At 35.6% G+C, this 23,015-nt stretch overlaps 1 protein-coding gene across 17 annotated transcripts in view; it reads left to right on the forward strand.

Annotated features, from left to right (window-relative positions):
* LMNTD1 (lamin tail domain containing 1) overlaps positions 1-23,015 on the forward strand; it is a 497,491-nt gene that overhangs the window by 456,459 nt on the left and 18,017 nt on the right. For 16 of the 17 annotated variants that reach the window (XM_059402767.1, XM_059402765.1, XM_059402764.1 and 13 more), the window contains 4 exons: positions 12,265-12,451; positions 13,204-13,323; positions 15,315-15,529; positions 16,114-16,285. In XM_059402767.1, the coding sequence (XP_059258750.1) occupies positions 12,265-12,451; positions 13,204-13,323; positions 15,315-15,529; positions 16,114-16,285 (694 nt within the window). Of the gene's footprint in view, positions 1-12,264; positions 12,452-13,203; positions 13,324-15,314; positions 15,530-16,113; positions 16,286-20,907; positions 21,007-23,015 lie in introns of all 17 variants that reach the window. The other variant, XM_059402769.1, reaches the window with a different exon arrangement.

Raw genomic sequence — 23,015 nt, forward strand, 5'->3', positions numbered from 1 at the left:
TCAGGAATTCTATACTTGGACTTTGTTGAGCTTCCATGATTTGCAGATATATAGACTTAAAATTTTTAAATTATAGAAAATTTTAGGTAATTGTTTCTTAAAATATTTTGTCCCTATCTTTTACTTTAGAGAGTCCAATTACACATGTTCCAGGCCATTTGAAGTTATCCCACAATTCACTAATATTCTATTCTTTTTTAGTCTTTTTTTTCTTCTATGTGTCTCATTTTGGATAATATCTATTGCTATGTCTTCAAATTCACTAATATTTTTATTTCCAGGACTAATCTTATTAATTCCATCTATTGTATTTTTACTTCAGCTATGTCACAATCATGTTCAATCTTTCATCTAGATTTTATATATACTATACCAATTATAGTTACAAAGACTTTGCTTTTTCTGCTATTTTTGACATCTTTTTCCATTTTGGATCAATTTTGATCAATTTTTATTTTTACTTATCCTTATTATGAGTTGTATTCAACTTATTTACATATATGGTAATTTTTTATTAAATGCCAGAAGTTGTCGTTTTTAGGTTATTTGAGTGCTGGAATAACTTTGTATTTCTAAAAATATTCTTGAGGTCTGTTCTGGGATGAAATTAAATTACTGAGAAATAGTTTGAGCCTTTGGGGACTTGTTTTTAAAATTTGTTTAGTGGTGAGGGATCCAAGGTGGCAGAGGGAGTAGGACATCTTAGTTTTGTCTGGTCCCAGGAACTCAGCTAGATAGCTATCAAATCATACTGAACACCTGCAAATTCAACTAGAGATCTAAGAAAACAGTAGCTGCAACTCTACAAATAGAAAAGCAACAATTTTCTGCAAGACAGAATAGCAAGATGGAAAAACTCACCTCAAAAAAGAGAACAAGAGGCAGTACTGTCTGCCAGGGACCTGATGAGTATGGATATAAGATATCAGAACTAGAGTTCAGAATAATAATTATTAAGATACTAACTGAGCTTGAAGAAAGCACAGAGGATTATTTGACCATAGAGTTGAAGGTGCATATCTGGGCTCTCTATTCTGTTCCATTAATGTATGTGTCTGTTTTTGTGCCAGTACCATGCTGTCTTTATACTCACAGCTTTGTAATATAGCTTGAAATCAGGCATTGTGCTGCCTCAAGCTCTGTTTTCCTTTTTTAACATTTCCTTGGTGATTGAGGGTCTTTTCGAGTTCCATAAAAATTTTAGGATCATTTGTTTCAGCACTTTGAAAAATGCCATTGGTATTTTGATCGGGATGGCATTGAAAGTATAGATTGCTCTGGGAAGCGTAGACATTTTCATAATGTCTAGTCTTCTGATCCATGAACCTGGAATGTTTTTCCATATTTTTGTGTATTCTTCAATTTTTTTCATAAGTGTTCTGTAGTTCTCAGAGGATAGATCCTTTACCTCTTTGGTTATGTTTATTTCAAGGTATCAACAAAGTAGGGAAAAAAATATCCAATAGAGAAAGGACAGTGTATTCAATAAATGGTGCTGGGAAAATTGAATAGCTACCTACAGAAGAATGGAACTAGAACATTCTCTTACACCATACACAAAGATAAACTGAGAATGGATGAAAGACCTTAATGTGAGACAGGAATCAATCAAAATCCTAGAGGAGAACATAGGCAGTAACTTATTCAACAGTGGCTACAGCAACTTCTTTCAAGATGTGTTTCCAAAGACAAGGGAAATAAAAGCAAAAATAAACTTTTAGTACTTCATCAAGATAGAAAACTTCTGCACAGCAAAGGAAACAGTCAACAAAACAAAGAAGCAACAAATGGAATGGGAGAATATTACAAATGACACTACAGATAAAGGGCTGGTATTCAAGATCTATAAAGCACTTGTCAAACTCAACACCCAAAAAAACAAATAATCCAATCAAAAAATGGGCAGAAGACATGAACAGACATGTCTCCAAAGGAAACCTACAAATGGCTAACATACACATGAAAAATGTTAACCATCTTTAGCAATCAGGGAAATTCAAATTAAAACCACATTGAAATACCACCTTACACATTTTATTAGAATGGCAAAAATTGACAAGGCAAGAAACAACAAATGTTGGAGAGGTTGTGGGAAAAGGGGAGCCTTCTTACACTGTTGATGGGAATGCAAACTGGTACAGTCACTTTGGAAACAGTGTGGAGAGTCCTCAAAAAGTTAAAAATAGAGCTACCCATGGATCAAGAAGATGTGGTATATATACACAATGGAATACTATGCAGCCATCAAAAGAAATGAAATCTTGCCATTTGCGACAACATGGATGGAACTAGAGCGTATCATGCTTCGCGAAATAAGTCAAGCAGAGAAAGACAACTATCATATGATCTCCCTGATATGAGGAAGTGGTGATGCAACATGGGGGCTTAAGTGGGTAGGAGAAGAATCAATGAAACAAGATGGGATTGGGAGGGAGACAAACCATAAGTGACTCTTAATCTCACAAAACAAACTGAGGGTTGCTGGGGGAAGGGGTTTGGGAGAAGGGGGTGGGATTACGGACATTGGGGAGGGTATGTGCTTTGGTGAGTGCTGTGAAGTGTGTAAACCTGGTGATTCACAGACCTGTACCCCTGGGGATAAAAATATATGTTTATAAAAAATAAAAAATTAATGAAAAAAAAAAATAGAGCTACCCTTTCACCCAACAATTACATCACTGAGTATTTACCCCAGAGATACAAATGTAGTGAAAAGAAAGCCACCTGCACCTCAGTGTTCATCACAGCAATGTCCACAATAGCCAGATTGTAGAAGGAACTGAGATGCCCTTCAACAAATGAATGATAAAGAAAATGTGGTCCATATATATATAATGGAATATTACTGAGCCATCAGAAAGGATGAATACCCACTATTTGCATCAACATGGATGGACCTGGAGGAGATTATGCTAAGTGAAATAAGTCAAGCAGAGAAAGATAATTATCATATAGTTTCATTTATTTGTGGAACACAAGGAATAGCATGAAGGACAATAGGGGAAGGAAGGGCAAAATGAAGTGGGGGGAACATGGAGGGAGATGAACCATGAGAGACTATGGACTCTGAGAAACAAAATGAGGGGTTCAGAGGGGAGGGTGGTGGAAAGGCGGGTCACCCCTGTAATGGGTATTAAGGATGGCACATATTGCATGAAGCACTGAGTCTTATACACATACAATGAATCATGGAACACTACATCAAATACTAATGGTGTACTGAATGGTGACTAACATAACATTATAAAATAAATAAATAAATCTATAAATAAATGCATAAAAAATAAATAAAAGCCTAGAGAACACTAGAGAATTCCTTTCTTAAGAAATAAGAGAATTAAAGTCAAAACAAGTCTCAATCAAAGAGGCTCTAACTGAAAGGTTAATGAGGCAGAAGAGAAAATTAGTGATATATAAGACAAATCATGGAGAATAAAGAAGCTGAGAAAAGAAATATAAACAACTATTGGATCATGAAGGGAGAATTCAAGAGATAGGTGAGAAAGCATAACAATATTAGAATAATTGGGTCACAGAAGAAGAAGAAGTGTGCCAGAAGATTACAGCAGAGAAATTCCCTAATCTAGGTAAGAAACTAGGAATTCAAGTCCAGGAGACACGGAGAGCCCCCAAAATCAACAAAAGTAGGTCAACAACTTGAAATACAATAGTGAAACTTGAAAATCTTAGAGACAGAAAATACTAAAAGCAGCTCAGTACAAGAGGTCCATAATCTACAAAAGTAGAAATTTTAGACTGGGAACAGACCTATCCACAAAGACCTGGCAGGCAAGAAAGGACTGACATGATATATCGAGGGTGCTAAATGAGAACAATATACAGGCAAGAATACTTTTATCTAGCAAGGTTGTCATTCAAAATAGAAGGAAAGATAAAAAGCTTCCAGGAAAAACAAACTAAAATAATTTGTGATCACTAACCAGCCCTGCAAGTAATATTAAAGGGGATCCTTTAAGCAAAGAGAGAGACCAAAAGTAATATAGAACAGAAAGAAACAGACACAATATACAGAAATAGTGACATTACAGATAATACAATGGCACTAAATTTGTATCTTTCAATAGTTACACTGAATGTAAATGGGCTAAATGCACCAATCAAAAGACACAGGGTAACAGATTGGATTTTTAAAAAGCAGAACCTATCAATATGCTGTATGCAAGAGACTCATTTTAGACCCAAAGATACCTCCAAATTGAATGTGAGGGAGTGGAAAGGCATTTATCATGCTAATGGACATCAAAAGAAAGCTGGGGTAGCAATCCTTATATCAGTCAAATTAGATATTAAACCAAATACTAACACTATATCATACTTAAAGGGTCTATCCAGCAAGATCTAACAATTATAAATATTTATGCCCCTAACTTGAGATCAGCCAATCACATAAGCCAATTAATAACAAAATTAAAGAAACACATTGATAATAATACAATTATTATTGTAGGCGACTTTAACACCCTACTCAGCAATGGACAGATCATCTAAGCAGAAGATCAACAAGGAAACAAGGGCTTTGAATGACACACTGGACTAGACGGACTTTACAAATATGTTCAAAGCACTCAATCTTAAAGCAACAGAATACACATTCTTTTCAAGGGCACATGGAACTTTCTCCAGAACAGATCATATACTGGATCATAAATCAGGTCTCAATCTATATGAAAGGTTGAGATTATTCCCTGCATATTTTCAGACCACAATGCTTTGAAACTTGAACTCAATCATTGGAGGAAATTTGGAAAGAAATCAAACATATGGAGGCTAAAAATAATCCTACTAAAGAATGAATGGGTCATCCAGGAATTTAAGAAGAATTTTAAAAATTCTTGGAAATAAATGAAAATGAAAACACAACTGTTCAAAATCTGTGGGACACAGCAAAATTTGTTCATCTTCCCCAAGGACTCTAATTCAAACTAAGTCCCATTTATTATTCCCTCAGATGTTTTAAAACATGATGATAATGATATACTAACTTACCTCTTCATTACATTAAGGAAGTATTATCAAACCTTCAGTCGAGGGCTTTTCTCTTGTAATATCAGTGAACAGAATCAATTCCCTGAGTCTTCCTAAGTTTGTCTTTTAAAACTTTGGAAGGTACCTTAAATCCTCACCCCTTTACCAGACCCCCAACAGCTATGATCACAGATGCCAATCTGTATGGAGAATGTTAGCAGGGTGTATACTAGAAGAACCGATACTCTACAGGTAATTTTAGTAAATTTTAAAGTTGTAGAAACCTAAAGGCAGATAAGTAGCTCGAATCTACCAAGAAATACCCAAGAACTAGTTAATCAGGTCTCAGATGATGGAAAGTCATTGTTTTAAAAAAAAAAGTTACATAGCCATATATCTCTTCAATCTTTCTACAGTTCAGTCCCATGCAAAAACTCCTGACAGAATGGTTGGTACATCACTCTACACTCTCATCAAATAATGACTTATAAGCAGAGGTCTCAAGTCACTTTCCTACTAAAGAAAAATGGGAAGGCTTATGAAAGAGAAAAAGATAACTACTAAAGTCTGTGTGATAACAGTTTAATAGCCCTGCTTCTGTGAATGTCTATGTATCATGTGAAGTATTTTCTATATCTTTTGGATTTATATCAAAAGGAAGGCAAAGGAAGTGACTAGCTCTGATATGGATGATGTTATTTTTAATTTCATATGACCTAATTTACTCTTCTTATGTATATAAAATAAAAATTTAAGATCAATAAATAAACAGTTCACTTTAATGAAAGATTTTTTTAAGTAACTATACATATTCCATTACATGTATAATAACAAAGAAATAACTGAACTATTCTAGGATCTTATCTGTTGAAAAGCAAAATTCAAAATAGTGCTCATTTCTTATGTAAAAAAAGCAAGTTTGAGAAACAAAAAGACATCTTTTTAAGAAATTAAAACATACCACAGAGAATTCAATAACAGTAGGATAAGGATGACATAGAGGAATTCTAGAGATTTCAAAGAATAAAATGTTATATCCACAATTTATTAAGAACCATATGGTAATGCAAAAGAAAAGACTGTTGGGTCCATTATCAAAGGAATGAGACTGAGACAAAGTTATGCAAAGCTTTATTCTATGTCAAGCATTAGAAGTTAGACTGACCAGCCAGGGAAACGAGGCTGAGACAAAGTAAAAGTTATGTAAGGCTTTATCCTATGCCAAGCATTAGAAGTCAGACTGACCAGCCAGGGCCGCCTCCGAAGAGAGTGATGCCCCTTGGTCTTACAGGCTAGTTTTTATAGGGCACAATCACAGACATCTACATATGTGGCTTTGGCTGATTGGATGTCTCCTACATGTGTGTTTTAGTAACAGTTACCTGGAACCGATACTAGTAACTGTTGAGGCATTTATTAAACAACAAAATGGCATTGTTTTAGGTATGTGTTTTAGTAATAGTTACCTGGAACTGGCCTTTTTTCGGTGTGTGTTTTAGTAACAGTTACCTTGTTTTAGGTGTGGTGTTTTAGTAACAGTTACCTGGAACCGAGAATAGTAACTGCTGAGGCTTTTATTAAACAACAAATGTCTACCTAGGCAACATGGAGTCACTATGGCTAAGTAGGCCCAGGCAGGCCCTAGGGGGTTAACACGTTTTAACGTGGAATCAACACCAACAAGACTATGCATGTAAACTAACCAAAAGTGAAACTCTCCAAAATAGGCATTCTTATACAATGCAATCAAAGTATGAAGTGATAACACTATTTTGAAAGCAGTTTAGTAGTGTGCATTGAGATTTCATGGATGTTTACATCTTCTATTCTCACTGTTCCTCTTCTAGAAGAGGAAACCCAGAGTGATGGCTGACATTTGGAGTCATTTTTCTCCTCAAAACAGTTGTTAATTTGAAATCAGCACGAAGCTGAGAAGTTAATAATATATTGGCAGTTTCATAGGACCAAGTGATAAAAATTGGGATTCAGGGCCTATCCTGAAAGAGAAAACCTGATAACCCAGGTTTTCAGTTGGAATTTCAAATTTCAATTTCAAATTTCAAATTTGTATTCAAAAATTCCAAATTTGTATTCAAAATAGACCATCCTAACTGGAGCTGAAGTAAAGCATCAAGACACTTCATAACCTGGTTTGATTAAAGTAATTTACCTCCAACTTAGATAGCTGTCAGAGCTAAAGTAAATCCTGTATGTATGGGTTGAGAAAATGCTATACAGAGACTTAATTTATCTCTGCAGTTGTTTTTTTAATTCATAATACTAGGCACTAAATTTTTTAAAAAAAGGCATACAACTAATAAAAGTTAACCAAAAACTAAGGTTAAAATGGATGCTAAAAACATGCCTTGGTGGTGCAGATATTATGCTTATCTGACAGGGATTTTAAAATAACAATGGTTAAATATTCAAGGAATAAAATGACAAGATACAACAGGAAACTAAATATTTTATTGGTTTATTCTTATTAAATTATCAAAGGGAAATTCTAGAACTAAAAAATCCAATAAGAGAAATTACTATTTCAGAAGTAGATGGGCTTAACAATATATTTGATGTATCAGAAGAGAGAATTATTGCACTAAAACATTCTTAGAGGAAAATACCCAGGCTGAATTGCAGAGATAGTAGAAGAACAGAAACAAACATAAGGACTAATAGAGAAAGATTTTTAAAAATCTATCTACTTGTAATTGAAGTTACTTAAGGAGAGGAGACATCAATTAAGGTAGAACTATACTGGTAGAAATATAGCAGAGAAGTTTCCCAAACTAATGAAAGACATCAAGACACAGATGGAAGAAGCACTACCAATTCCCAGAAAGATAAAGGACAGAAAAATAAAAACCCAAACCTCTGGGTACATATTGGAAAAACTTCTAAAACAGAAGATATAGGAGGAGTGCCTGGGTGGCCTCAGTCAGTTAAGCTTCAGTCAGTTAAGATTCTTAATTTTGGCTCTATGCTGGGCATGGAATCTGGTTAAGATTCTCTCTCATCCTCTCCCTCTGTCACTCCTCTCCAATCCCACTTTAAACAAAGAAAAAACTGAAGACATAAGGAAAATCTTAGCCATAAAAAAGGAAATTTACCTTTAAAGGAACAATAGAAGTTTGGGAGTGGTTTTTCATTGGAAAAATAGAAGACAGAAGACTCTGGCAGCATTTCTGGCACACAATTTAAAAATTTATAGAAGTGAAAAAAAAATTTATAGACGTGGATATAAGTTTTCTATTTCTTGCCATAACAAATTGTTACCATTATAACAACTTAAAATAACATGAATAATATTCTTGTATTACTGCATAGTTCTTCTAAAAATATGTGTATATATTTAAATGCTATTTTATTTAAATACTATGAACTCAATCATAAAAATGTAAAACAACTTTATAGAAGTGGAAAAAAATTTTTAATAGACAATTCACAGAAGAAACCTGGGTGACCAATAAACAGCTTATTCAGTTGCACTATAATCAGCGGGAAATAAGTTAAAATAACAGTGAGATACCTTTTGTACCCATTATATTGAAAATACTAAGAAGTCTGAAAATTTCAAGTGTTGGTAGGAATGTGGGGGAAAAGAAGAGGGACTACTAACACTTGCATAGACAGTGGGTAAAGCATGCAATGGTATGAATTGTCACAAGTCTTGTAATAAAACCTTTGTGGTTGAAGTTTAAGCAAAGCTAGGAAGTAGGAAAAAAGAGATTAACAAGGTTATTTACAATAACCAAGATATTGGTTACTAGAGTTGGGAGGGGTTGGGGCAGATGACATAGGTTAAGAGAATTAAGAGGTACAAACTGAGTTATAAACTAAGTCATGCTGATGTACAGCATAGGTAATATAGTCAATAATATTGTAATAACTTTGTATTGTGGCCAATGATGACTTATCACAGGGATGATTTAATAATGTATAAAAATATCAAATCACTATGATGCACACCTGCAAGTAATAGGATATCACGTGTGAATTATACTTCAATAAAAAGTTACTGTATAGCATGTTTGATTGCCAAGAGAGTAGATTTTATACTTTTTTATCACAAGAAAAAAATTATAACTATGTCTGGTGATAAATGTTAACTAGACTTATTGTGGCAATCATTTCTCAGTGTATACAAATATCGAATCATTATGTTGTAAACATGAAACTAATATAATGTGTCAACTTTACCTCAGGAAAAAAATAAGTAACCATTCAATTTACCACTCAGTTTTCCAACTGGGAGGACATTTATCATCTTGGTCTAAGGCAGAAGTAGATGGTAGTGGACTGAGGAGTAAGAGGTGAGAAATTAATGACATGGTCTTTCCAAAGCTTGGTTGTAACAACACTATGAAGTGGAAGGTGGAGGAGGCTTGTAGTTTTATTTTTTGTTTTTTGTTTTGTTTTGTTTTGTTGTTTTTGTTTTTTGTTTTGCCTTTTTAAGGCGGTAGCAGTTTGAGGATACATGCCCATTGGCATAATGGGGCAGTGTGGAGGGAGAGGTGGTGTTAAAGGAAAATAACGAATAGATTGAGTTGTTGAAGTAGCAAGAGGAAGAGCAAACAAAGTGTTTCACTTGAGATGGGAAAAGGGCCCCTCTTCAACTGAAACAAGATGGGCTAAAAGAGAAGAAGTCAAGCGGGTATGGGTGAAACTGCTTCTAAGTGGAAAATAGGAACACACTTCTCTCGGATGTTCCTGTTTTCTCAGTGACATTATTTGCTGAGAGTAAGGATGGAGATGTGAGGGCAGGGATTTGTACATTGTTCGAGGAATAACAGATTAGTTCTGCTTATGAAGCACACAACTTTCTAACACACACACACACACACACCTTGCTGCCAATTACTAAGGGAATCATTAAGGGCTGAGGTGTGGCTGGACACCAATTTATTCAGTGGCAGCAATCTATACATGTGTATATGCATGTGCATGTGTGTGCATGTGTTTTCTAGCAGTGCCCAACTACCAGACTATCTAGACTGTAAACAATTTGAATGGTTGCATCAAACCTCTTTGGGAATTTACTAATTGAATGAGACAGAGGAACAGTGCTAACATTTATTGAGTAATCTTGGACATGACAATCTTTCTAAACCTCAGTTTTCTTATCTGTAAAATGGGACTAAAAATAGTATCTGTCTCACTGGGTTTTTGTGAGAATTAAATGAAATATTAGTGGTTTTTTTTTTTTTTTTTTACTGTGACTTTCAGTAAGAAATATGTAGCCTTATGAGAATTGAATGAATATCTACAAGTTCACAATGCCTTTCCCAAAATATCTGGGGACTTGATGTGTTTCAAAATTCAGAACTTGGGGGATTTCAGGAAAGTAATATGATGACTACAACACATATTAAGTAACACCCCATCGGGGCTTAGAAAAGTATCCAAAATCAAACATCAGTTTGTCCACAGCCAAACATATGAATAATTCACACAAACCATAATTAAAGACTATAAATAGACTACCCTCAGTTTCAGGTCAGATTTTGCCACCAAAGGAATTTAGGTTAAATTTGTCTCAAATGCGTTTTTTTCCAAGTTTTTATTTAAATGCCAGCTAATTAACATACAGTGTAATATTAGTTTTAGCTGTAAAATTTGGTAATTCATCTCTTTTATACCACACCTGGTGCTCATCAAACACCAAATGCATTTTTTTAAGTTTTGGCATTTTTCAGAACTTTATGGATTTTGGAATTTGGGGTATGAATGTGCAGATAGAGATATAATCTTTAAAAGGTACCCAGCACATAATAAATATGGTTATTATTATTGGAATTTCATTTTTAAAATGACAGCTATTACCTACTGAAGGGATTTAATGATGTATTATTAGGTTCTGACCCACACTCTGAGAAATGCTAACATATAAATGTTTATTAGCCTAGTCCTTGGTACATACTAGACTCTCAACATGTTAGAAGGAAAAATTACCATCTTATATTTGCATAATATTTTAAGTTTAAAAGTTTAATTCTTTTAAGCACATAGTTACTATTCATCTTCACATTAACTTTATCAAAAATTATCTAAATGGTTTACCTTTCTCTTTACTTAATAGTTTCATGAATAGAAGGAAATTTAAATAATGATAATCACATCTTCCTATGGTATTTATACCTTGACATCTACAGCACTTTTTAACTTTAATTATTTTATGTGAAAGAGATAATTTTGTTGCACAGATAAACAGAACTACCATATCAAACCAGATGTCTTAGGTTATAAAATACACCATTTCTATATAGAATGTGTCCAGTAGAATATACAGCTATGTAAAAGTTATACTTTCAAAACACATTATTCAGTTCTTAAAATGAGCTAAAGACACATTTCTCTAAAGTTACCTTATAATCTTTGTGCTTTTTTTTTTAATTTCTTTTCAGTGTACCAGAATTCATTGCTTATGCACCACACCCAGTGCTCCGTGTAATACGTGCCCTCCATAATACCCGCCACCAGGCTCACCCAACTTCCCACCTCCTGCCCCTTCAAAACCCTCAGACTGTTTTTCAGGGTCCATAGTCTCTCATGGTTCATCTCCCCCTCCAATTTCCCTCAACTCCCTTCTCCTCTCCATCTCCCCATGTCCTCTGTGTTTTTTCTTATGCTCCACAAATAAGTGAAACCATATGATAATTGACTCTCTCTGCTTGACTTATTTCACTCAGCATAATCTCTTCCAGTCCCGTCCATGTTGATAGAAAAGTTGGGTATTCATCCTTTCTGATGGAGGCATAATACTCCATAGTGTATATGGACCACATCTTCCTTACCCATTCATCAGTTGAAGGGCATGTTGGTTCTTTCCACAGTTTGGTGACCGTGGCCATTGCTGCTATGAACATTGGGGTACAGATGGCCCTTCTTTTCACTACATCTGTATCTTTGGGGTAAATACCCAGGAGTGCAATTGCAGGGTCATAGGGAAGCTCTATTTTTAATTTCTTGAGGAATCTCCACACTGTTCTCCAAAGTGGCTGCACCAAATTGCATTCCCACCAACAGTGTAAGAGGGTTCCCCTTTCTCCACATCCTTTCCAACAGACGTTGTTTCCTGTCTTGTTAATTTGGGCCATTCTAACTGGTGTAAGGTGGTATCTCAATGTGATTTTGACTTGAATCTCCCTGATGGCTAGTGATGATGAACATTTTTTCCTGTGCCTGATAGCCATTTGTATGTCTTCATTGGGGAAGTGTCTGTTCATGTCTTCTGCCCATTTTTTGACATGATTATCTGTTTTGTGCTTTATTTTTTAGTGCTCTTGGAGACATTAAAATAGCTGAAGTAAATGTCAAGGGTTTATTTGTGAAACTCATTAACTCTTCCCTTGACAAAGAACTGAAGATTGGAGGTCATATTCTCCAGCAAAATGTGAATGGACAAACAGTCTCTTTTTACCGCTTCCTTCCAAATATCACAATGCAGGCCAATTGCACAGTAACAGTGAGTATAAAATATAAATGTTATGAACTAGAATTTTATAGGAAAAAAAATCTTTCACCCAGCCAGACTGGCTTAGCACCAGTTTCTTCATCACTCAGTCTCTAGGTAAAATGTGATTTCTTGTTGTTGTTAGTTACTTGTCCCACTTTGTCCATCCCTGAATGTAAATTAATACCAACTAAATTTCTATGGCTTTTCTCAATCAGTTGTATAATACCTTTTGGGATTTTTAAAGATTTATTTATTTATTTGAGAGAGAGACAGAGCAGTGGGTGGGAGAAGGGACAGAGAGAGAGAGAGTCTTAAGCAGACTCCACGCTAAGTGCAGAGCTCACTTTCACAACTCTGAGATCATGACCTGAGCGAAACCAAGAGTTGGTGAGGTAACTGAAGTAACCAACTGTGCCACCCAGGTGCTCTGAATACTTTTTGTTTTTATTATTCAACTATTAAAACAAAGTACCTAGTTCCCTAAAAGTAAACAAACATAATCTTTAAAAGGAAAGCAAAGAGATTATTTGCTTAGAGAACAGGTAATTTGCTGATGCTGGAAGGCTTCCTCTTTTTTTTGTACTTTCCTGTATGCCATGTACAGTAACTGATGGGAGTTATACAGCTTGATATTATATATTGTACATTCATGTTTTAAAACCTCATCTTTGCAGAATGATACATTGCAATGACCCTCTGACATATGCAAAACTCCATGGAACTCAAAGGGCATTCGTCACTAACAAACCACTTTTTTACAGGTGTGGGCAGCTGTATCTGAAGCAAAGCATCAGCCACCATCAGATTTTCTTTGGAGAGAAGGAAACAAGTTTAGAACAAGCCCAAACTGTACAACAATTTTGTGCAAACCTAATGGTGAAGTAAGTGTCCTATTCTTAACAATGGGTTTTAAAGAAGAATGGATAGCTGTCCTTATGTTCCCCTTCTCCTCTTAGCTGACTCAAGTATTTTCCATCCTTAATAGCTTAGATAAAACCATCACTAACTACAATAACATGTCAGGCAAATCAACAGCATCCTGTTCCCAGGGCCCAAGTGCGAAAGAGCTACTTATAATTTGGCAAAACTAGTTTTCATGGCCAATATTTATAAGAAGTTACTTTAAATTCCAGAGTCAAGGATAGATTTTATTTATATTTAGGTTGAAGAGTGGAATAAGAAAAGAGTGTACTACATAGACATCTTTTCTATTCCTTTATTCACTTTTAAATTATTTGTTGAGATTATTCTCTATTCCAATGGCTGTAATATATGCTGATAATATAATGTAGAATAGGACATGATATTTGCTCTTAAGAGACTATTATGGAAAGGATCTATAGTCTAATTTGTAACAACTATACATTATTCACTATAAAATTAAGTGTATTAGTAATTATTTTGGGTAACTCATTCCCAGTGTTTGACAATTTTATAGTTTCATTCTATCTTTTCCTTAGCATATTATTAGCATAAATATATGCCCAAAGACACACTAATAAAGTTGAAAGATATCTTTTTTTACAACAAAAAGTTATTCCTTTCCAAAACCATTCCTTTGATTTTTCTTAAATACCTGCCCTTTATTTTCTTACCTCCAGTCTTACTTACTATGTCCTGTAACTACTAACAGATAATATGTTGATTGAAATCTATCTTTCTGATTGTCTTGCTTGCTACATTATAGCTCATGCTTAGTTTGACTTTTCCTTTAGAGTAGACTTGCTAAGAGCCATTTAATGTCTTTCTATAAGAACAGTAGTTGTCATTCAAACACTCATTAGATGTAATTTTGAGGGCTTTACTCATCTTTAGATATTTTAGTGGGCTCAAAATGAATTTTAGAATACTTCTAATGATTTCCACTGTTGAGAAAAATAAGGTGATATAATCTAAATTATTCACTCAGGCTCATAAATAATCATTGGCTGAACTCTAAGATTAAGGCATTCTTATTTAAGACTTCACATTTATCCATGCATTTATTCACGTTTGGGGTTTCTACTTTGTATACACACTGTTCCCAGGCACTGTATGTTGAACCAGACAGATAAGATCCCTAAGCTCCTGGAATGCCCATTTGAGTAAACTGCCATTCCCTGGAACAGGATTAGTCTTTGTACTTATACTACACTTATTACTCTGGTTTGAACTACTTTGCACATATAGGATCGGATTATTTTTGCAGGGTGATGTAAACATAAATAATTTTATTTGCTAGTAAAAGAGTGAAGCTGACCAATTAATTCATATGGGGAAAATTTACATACGTTTAGTATCTGCCAAGCATTATGCTAGGTGCTGTAGGGAAAAGATCACAACTATTGCATGGTTTCTCTCCTCAGGAAACTCAGAGTCTAGTTAGTCTCCTTAATAGTTCCACCTAGAATTCTAGCTCAAAAAAATGTGGTTTCCTCTCCATGTCTCTAGTTCTACTGCCCATTTCCTCATTTCAAATAAGACCTATATATACAAATACACATATATGTAATATCTTAAATATTTAAATTTTAATGATAACATTACAACTACTTTTTGCATAGTTCTTCATAGTTATGAATTTTAGTAGTTTAGCCAAATCTCACAACACCCTCATACAGCAATTATCTCCTATCACCCTCCCCCTTTCACATATGAGGACACAGTCCAAGACAGTAAGTGACTAATCTGCCTGAGGTTATGCCTCTTATAATTTTTGAAACTGGAAACTAAGTCCAGGATGTCTTATACCTCATTGTGTTCCTAATTCACACACAGTAGGTAAGTGACATTAAACTGTTTGACTTTGAAATGTTATTGCAATAAGCCTATGACATTTAAAAAATCTACCTAACTGCACTGGTATTTGATACTAATGAGTCATTTTTGTTAGGCTGTTGCCTGGTACACTCCTATTCACTGGAAGCAAGCGTGGGAGAAATTAGAGACTGACATTGAATTTGACAGACGCTCAGTAGTAAGTCCAACATCTCGAAGACACATGTTTAATTGGCCAGCAGCTATGACTACAACTAAAGAAAAACATGATAAATGTAATAAAGATAATTCAAAATGTCAGATGGAGCAAGTTAAAGTTTTTCTTAAAAGGTAAAATTAACTTGGCTTTTTTTTTTAATTGAGTCCTTCCCACAATTAGTAACTGAAGAAGTAGGAATGACTAGGGGACAAATAGATATATGATGAATAAGTAATTCAAATTTTAAAATCCTACTTCAAATAGGACCATATTTTTTGTGTTCTATAAAAAACAGAGCAAGCAGGGTTATTGTAATGGGACAGTAGAGGCTGGTGACTTCCATTAGGCAATATCAACACCCCTCTGGCCATTTCACTTTTTAGTGGCACTGCTGTTGGAGGCAGGGCTATGGAGAGGTGAAGAGAGAAAATTATCACCTTGTCTTTAGCAGTACTTAGGTGGAGGAAGAGGTACATCATCTAGAAATTTCATCTTGGATCAAGAGCTGGCTTGCAGCATAAAGTGCAGAATTTATGTCACACTTATCTAGGCAAATACTTCAGATGTTGACAAAAGAGTTGCTCAAAGGTCAAGAAAAGCCATGTTCTCTGGTCTTAAAACATGCCTTCCCTTTTATTGAACCTTCATTGCTAATTCCACTATCTAAGATACATTTTGGGTTTACTTTTGGCTTAATTTTTTTTTTTCTTAACAGAGAAATTGAAAACCCGCCAAGCCCCTTTCCCAATAGCAGCCCTTGGTGCCACAGTCCCAGTGCCCCTGCACACCCCTACAGTCCTCTGATTGAAACTTGCAGTACGTGCGTGGCTGGAAGCAGCTTAGACAGACAGCCAAGGCCTCCGTCATCCAGGCCTGATCTAGCCCAGGTAAGTCAAAGGGATACTCAATCCAGTGGAGAGTAGGTATTTGGTGGGGGGCGGCAGTGTGGTGAGAGAGGACAAGAGAGTAGGAGGGAGTGAGGGAGGGAGATCTGGTGAAAGGGGTTAAGTGGTTAAATCCTCTAAGAACTAAAAGCTATTCATATCTTCAAATATAGATGGCTTCTAAAGCAAGTATCTGAAACCCTTCACTTACATTTGTCTTAGCATAGTGTCTTCTACTGTTCTTGGTAAGTATCTGGAATGAATCAATGAATCAAAAGAATAGTGGGGCAAGCAAGAGTACATAGGATCCTTGAAGTTTGGTCAAAAGTACATCAAAAACTAATTGTGTACTATACAATGGCTAACTGAACATAATTTTTAAAAAGTACATTTGTTTTTTATTAGGCAGGAAAAAACTGTCCCTACAAAGTCATGCTGTCCTTAAAGATAAATCCGTCTTTTTCAAACACATTCTAATTTAATCCCAAATTCTTACTCTTTTTCAGCAAGAAATTTCTTATTTAAGTCATCTAAGGTTCTCAGAGTTGTGTTATTAAGCCAGGATCTGTGAATGGATTTCAGGAAGTCTCTAAACTGCTGTTTTAGGTACATAAATGTGTACAAAGTGTGTACCTATATGCTGCTTCCTGGGAAAAGAGTTCACGAGGTTCATCAGGTGCCCCCCATATGTTTACAAGATACTAATTAAAACAGTGTGAGATTCTAAGCTGTGGAGAAAGTCTGTTTCATACAGGTGCTATATCCTGTTCAAGCTATAATGATTTGCAAACTTTTATTTAGTAGAGGGATGCTTTTTAAAATGACATCTTGGACAGACCCAATATATAGAACAGATATAAGCAAGCCTGTCCAAGTTGAAGGAAGGGTAGCAATTCTCACTCCTCACTACACCCTCTTCCATCCCATCTTTCCTTGCTTCCTCCCTCCCTCCTTCCCTGTGATCTTTGAGGCACCTCTCTCGAATCATAAAATTCTATACCACAGTATGAAAGACACTGTGGAAGTAGACCAACACATAACTGGAGGTAGCACTCCCCAAATAGTAACTTTTAGAAGTAAAATGTTGAAAATGAGGTAAAGTCCTGAATATATTCTATTTCATAAAATTAAATACCCTATATCTTTGTGCTTTAGTTTCTTCATCTGTCAAGTAAGAGATTTGGCCTGAAATTTAAAGACTTCTTTCAGCAATAATTTATATGTATAATCTAATGTATAATACACACAGATACACACCTTTAGTACATTACAACTTAGATTTGAGACTCACAAGAAGTATGTGAATTGTTTTTCTTCATTTAATGATAGTTTTCGCTATTTTACCCATTCTAAACAACTTGTTTCCCAAAGAAATTTGACTTCAAATTTTCTTTTTCTCAATTTTTTATTCAACTACAATTAACATAAAGTGTTATATTAGTTTCAGATGTATAAAATAATTATTTAAGTATCTGTGCATTACTCAGTGCCCAACATGATAAATGTACTCATAATCCCCTTCATCTTTTTCGTCCATCCCTCCCCCAACAACCTCCCCCCTGGCAACCAATAGTTGGTTCTCGAAATTTAAGAGTCTGTTTATGAACAGATATCACCCTAACAAAGACATACAGATAGGCAGCAGGAAAAGATGCTCAACTTCACTCATCATCAGGGAAATGCATATCAAAACCACAAAGAGATATCACTGCATACCTGTCAGAATGTCTAAAATCAAAATTCAAGAAACAAGTGTTGGCAAGGATGTGAAGAAAAGGAACAAAACAAATGAAAAAAGGGGACAAGGACAAGCTGAGAAACAGACTCTTAACTATAGAGAACTAACAGATGGTTACCAGAGGGTAGTGGGACGGGGGGATGGGTGAAATTGGTAAAGGAGATTAAGACGACATTTATCTTGATAAACACTGAGTCATATATTGCACTACTGAATCACTATATTGTGTTTCTGAAACTAATACCACACTGTATGTTAACTATACTGGTATTATAATAATTTTTTAAAGCTTCTTTTTGTCTCTTTTATTCTTTGTTCACATGTTTTATTTCTGAAATTGTACCTATGAATAAAATCATATGATATTTATCTTTCTCTGACAGACTTATTTCACTTAGCATTATATCCTCTAGATACATCCATGTTGTTGCAAATGGTCAGATGTCATCCATTTTTAAGGTTGAATAATATTCCATTATACACACACACACATACACACATACACACATACACACACACACACACCACTTCTTTATTTAATCATCTATGGATGGACACTTAGGTTGCTTCCATATCTTGGTTACTGTAAAAAATGCAGTAAACATAGGGTTGCATATCTTTTTTAATTAGTTTTTTTCATTTTATTTGGGCAAATATCCAGTAGTGGAATTACTGGATCATATGGTAATTCTAATTTTGAGGAACTTCCATACTGTTTTCCAAAGCAGCTGCACCAATTTGCATTCCCACCAACAGTGCACAAGTGTTCTTTTCTCTCCACATCTTCACCAACACTTGTTATTTTTTTTGTCTTTTTCATTTTAACCGTTCTGACAGATGTGAAGTGATATTTCATTGTGGATTTGATTTTGCATTTCCCTGATAATGAGTGATGTTGAGCATCTTTCATGTGTCAAATGGCCATCTGTATGTCTTCTTTGGAAAAATATCTATTCCGGTCCTCTGTCCATTTCTCAATGGAATATTTGTTTCTTTGGTTCAGTTGTATCAGTTCTTTTGTTGTTATTGTTGCTGTTGTTGTTTGTATTTAAATTCCAGTTAGTTAACATACAGTGTAATATTAGTGTAGAATTTAGTGATTCATCACTTATTTATAACACCCAGTGCTCATCACAGCAAGTCCCCTCCTTAGTACCCAACACCCATTTAACTAATTCCCCTGACACCTCCCTTCCAATAATCATCAGTTTGTTCTCCATAGTTTAGAATCCATTTTCCAGTTTGCCTCACTTTTTTCCCTTATGCTCCTCTGCTTTGTTTCTTAAATTCCACATATGAATGAAATCACTTATTTCACTTAGAATTACACTCTCTAGCCCCATCCACATCTTTGCAAATGGTCAGATTTTATTATTTTTATGGCTGAGTAATATTCGATTGCATATATATACCACAACTTCTTTATCCATTCATCAGTCAGTGGGCATTTGAGCTCTTTCCATTATTTGGCTCTTGTTGATAATGCTGCTATAAACATCAGGGTGCATGTATCCCTTCAAATCAGTATTTTTTTATCCCTTGATAAATACTCAGTAGTGCAATTGTGGAATGTAGTATAGTTCATTTTTAGCTTTGTGAGGAGACTCCATAGTGTTTTCCAGAGTAGCTGCACAAGTTTGCATTCTCATCAACAGTGTAAGAGGATTCCCCTTCCTCCGCATCCTTGCTAACACGTGTTGTTTTCTATGTGGTTAATTTTAGTCACTTTGGTGGGTGTGAGGTGATGTCTCATTGTAGTTTTGATTTATATCCCCCTGATGCTGAGTGATGTTGAGCATTGTTTCATGTGTCTGCTAGCTATCTGTATGTCTTCTTTGGAAAAATATCTATTCATGTCTTCTGCCCATTTTTTTAAACTGGATTGTTATTTTTTGGGGTGTTGAGTTTTATAAGTTCTTATAGATTTTGGATACCATTTATCAGGTAAGTAAGGTGTTAAAGTCCTCTACTATGATTGTATCACTATCAGTTGCTTCCTTTATGTGTATTATTAGGTGCTCTGTATATTTGACTGTTCTCATGTTGGTGTAAGTATTTACAATTGTTATATCTTCTTGTCAGATTATTCCCTTTACAATTACATAGTGTCTTCCTTTGTTTGTTGTTATGGTCTTTGTTTTAAAGGCTATTTTTTCTGATATGTATTGCTCCCCCAGCTGTCTTTTCACCTCCATTTGCGTAATAAATGCTTTTTCAATCCTTTCACTTTCAATCTGCATGTGTCTTTAAGGTCCGAAATGAGTCTCTTGTAGGCAGCATATAAATAGATCTTGCTTTTTACCCATACCGTGTGTATCCATATCCATGTGTGTTCTATATAGTCTTTTGACTAGAGCATTTAGTCCATTTACATTCAGAGTAATTAGTGATAGGTATGTGTACTTATTGCCATTTTGTTACTTGTTTTATGGTTGTTTTGTAATTATCTCTTCCCTTCTTCTCTTTCTCTCTTCTCTCACATCTTTGTTCTTTTTTTTAGTGATATGCTTGGACTCTTTTCTCCTTATTTTTTCCATATTTTTGAGTGGGTTTGATTTGTGGCTACTATTAGGTTTATATATACCATGTTATACATATAGTAGTTTATATTAAATTGATGGTGGCTCAATTCTCAACACATTCTTTGCTCCTTCCACTAACGTATTTTAGGTATATAGTGTTATATTTTGCCATCCTTTTATTTTGTTAATCCTTTATCTGATCTTTATAGATATACTTAATTTTACTGCTTTTGAGGTTTCTTTTGAGTTGCTCCCTGAGAAGGTTTTCCTGGTAGTCAGGGCCTATAGTTAGACCTGATATTTAACCCCAGCCCACTGTGGGGATTCATTTGGAGTGGTTTCTCTCCTTATCTTTCTCTCTCCAGTAAGAGTCACACTGCAGTGGTCCTGGTCCCTGCTGGCGCTGTTTGTACCATTTTGGATGGGCTCTAGCCAAGGGCATATTGAAGGAAGGAAGTTCACAGGTAAACATGGAGATGAACTGATGTGCCGGCAAGGGTCATGCTGGTCTGCTGTGGGCCCTTGCAGCCACCCAGGAAAAATGCCAAAGCTCATCAGGTTGAAGGGGATAGATCCGAAGAAGTTCACAGGAGACTGACATGCAATGTTCACAAGGTTGTCTCTGCTATGGTAGGAGAATGTTGGCCACTTTGGAGAACTCCTGCAGAGGATGGGTGCATGGGCAGGTCCACCGAAGAGTGCAGGAGTGGGGTATGCTTTTAGCAAGTTAGGTGGAGAATGTTGGCCCTGCACTCATTCCCACAGGCATCCATATATCTAGGCTGGGGTACAGGGGAAGGAAATGCCCCCTTCCAGCTCTTTTGTTCTCGCAGTAATCTCCCAAAGATCCCTGCCCCTCCAGCACGTGCTCTGAGATTGGCAAATAAATCTCCTTGTATTATTCCAGGAATTTTTCAAACTGTTGCTTCTATGCTGTAACTTAGCAAGGCTGCTTGTTATGCTGTCACTATAAGGGCAGGAACTCCACCCTCCCAGCTATCCTAGAGCTGAGCCACTGATTTCTTAAGTTCCAGGTATTAAGCCCCACTGATTATTAGGCCCCTGTTGTTTTCAAAGCCAATTGTTATAGGGATTCATCTTCTCTGTGTGTGTTCCCTGTGCCTGAGGTGCCTGGTATGGGGTCTGGTCCTCTCCCCCCCTCTCACAGTGGTGGCATCCCTCCCTTCCTGAGAAAGTCCTGTGAGTCTCTTTGGCTCTCAACCATGTCTCTGTCCTTCCTACCCTTTATAATGTGGCCTCTTCTCTACATTTAGCTGTGGGGAGTTTGTTCTGCCAGTCTTCAGGCTGTCTTCTTGTAATTTGCAGTGATGTAGGTGTTATCTAGTTCTATCTATGGGACGAGGTAAGCTTAGGAGCCTCCTACTCTGCCATCTTCCTCAAAAGGCCTTTACCATTTTCTTATGTTATTAGATTGACTAAGTTCTCTGGTATATTATGGAATAGTTCCAGTGAGCATGACCATCTTTGACTTGTTGGTACATGAGAATGCTTCTAAAACAATAATAGCAAGATGTTTGCCAAAGTTACCACTTATCGCTTGATCTGCTGAGAATTAATCCCATTGTAATTAGCAGAAACTTGGGGGAGTGTTCTGAACTTCTAAAATATATGGAAATTTTATCTAATATGATAGAAATCACAAAATGCACAAAGGTTGCAGTTAACTTAGTGCCTACACATTATGAAAGGATTTAATAAGATATGAAGTTGATTCTTCCACACTGAATGTTCACAACAAACTAAAACACACACACTCACACACTTATAAAAAGATACTGTAATTACGGAGTTATGAAAGAGGGTTTCATCATAGCCCCCTGCAAAAAAAAAAAAAAAAAAAAAAGCCAAAAATTGTGGATAGATTCTCCTGAAGAGTCCTTTCAGCTATGCTACCAAGTGAGAGAGGGCATCCATTGGCCCTACCTTCCATGAACAACCAAATCTCTTGCCATAATTGCTTTCATTTTCTCTGTTAGAAGCACACTTACCCCATAACTTCAGACATCACCACAACTTTTAACAAAAGATTGTCAATGTATGGTCTCCTATCTTAAGAGAAATCTGATGACAGATATTAAAACATTTTCATCTCATTGTAAGTCCCATTATTATTCCCACTTCACAGAATAAGAAAGTTAGTAACAAGTTAGAAAATTTTCCTTCTTTGAAATTTTTTTAATGCTATAAAATACAGAAAGTTGCAAAAGACACTCCTCTGTCTACTCTCCCAACTGAAAGGGTTAATGAAAAAAAAAAAAAAAGAAAGAAAGAAAGAAAAAAGGAAAAAAAGAAGCAGAATCCCCCTAGAGTTCCTTCTATGGTCCTTGTCTCCTCCCTCTCTCCCCGAAGCATGAACTTGGGTGTTGATGGTGGTGGTGGCATTTTGTATTGTTTTGTTGTTCAGCTCAAATCTAACCTGAAATTCTGAAATTTTTCCACTCTGAACTGTTGA

Source organism: Mustela nigripes, chromosome 6 (assembly GCF_022355385.1).
Source record: "Mustela nigripes isolate SB6536 chromosome 6, MUSNIG.SB6536, whole genome shotgun sequence".
Classification (NCBI taxonomy): Eukaryota; Metazoa; Chordata; class Mammalia; order Carnivora; family Mustelidae; genus Mustela; species Mustela nigripes.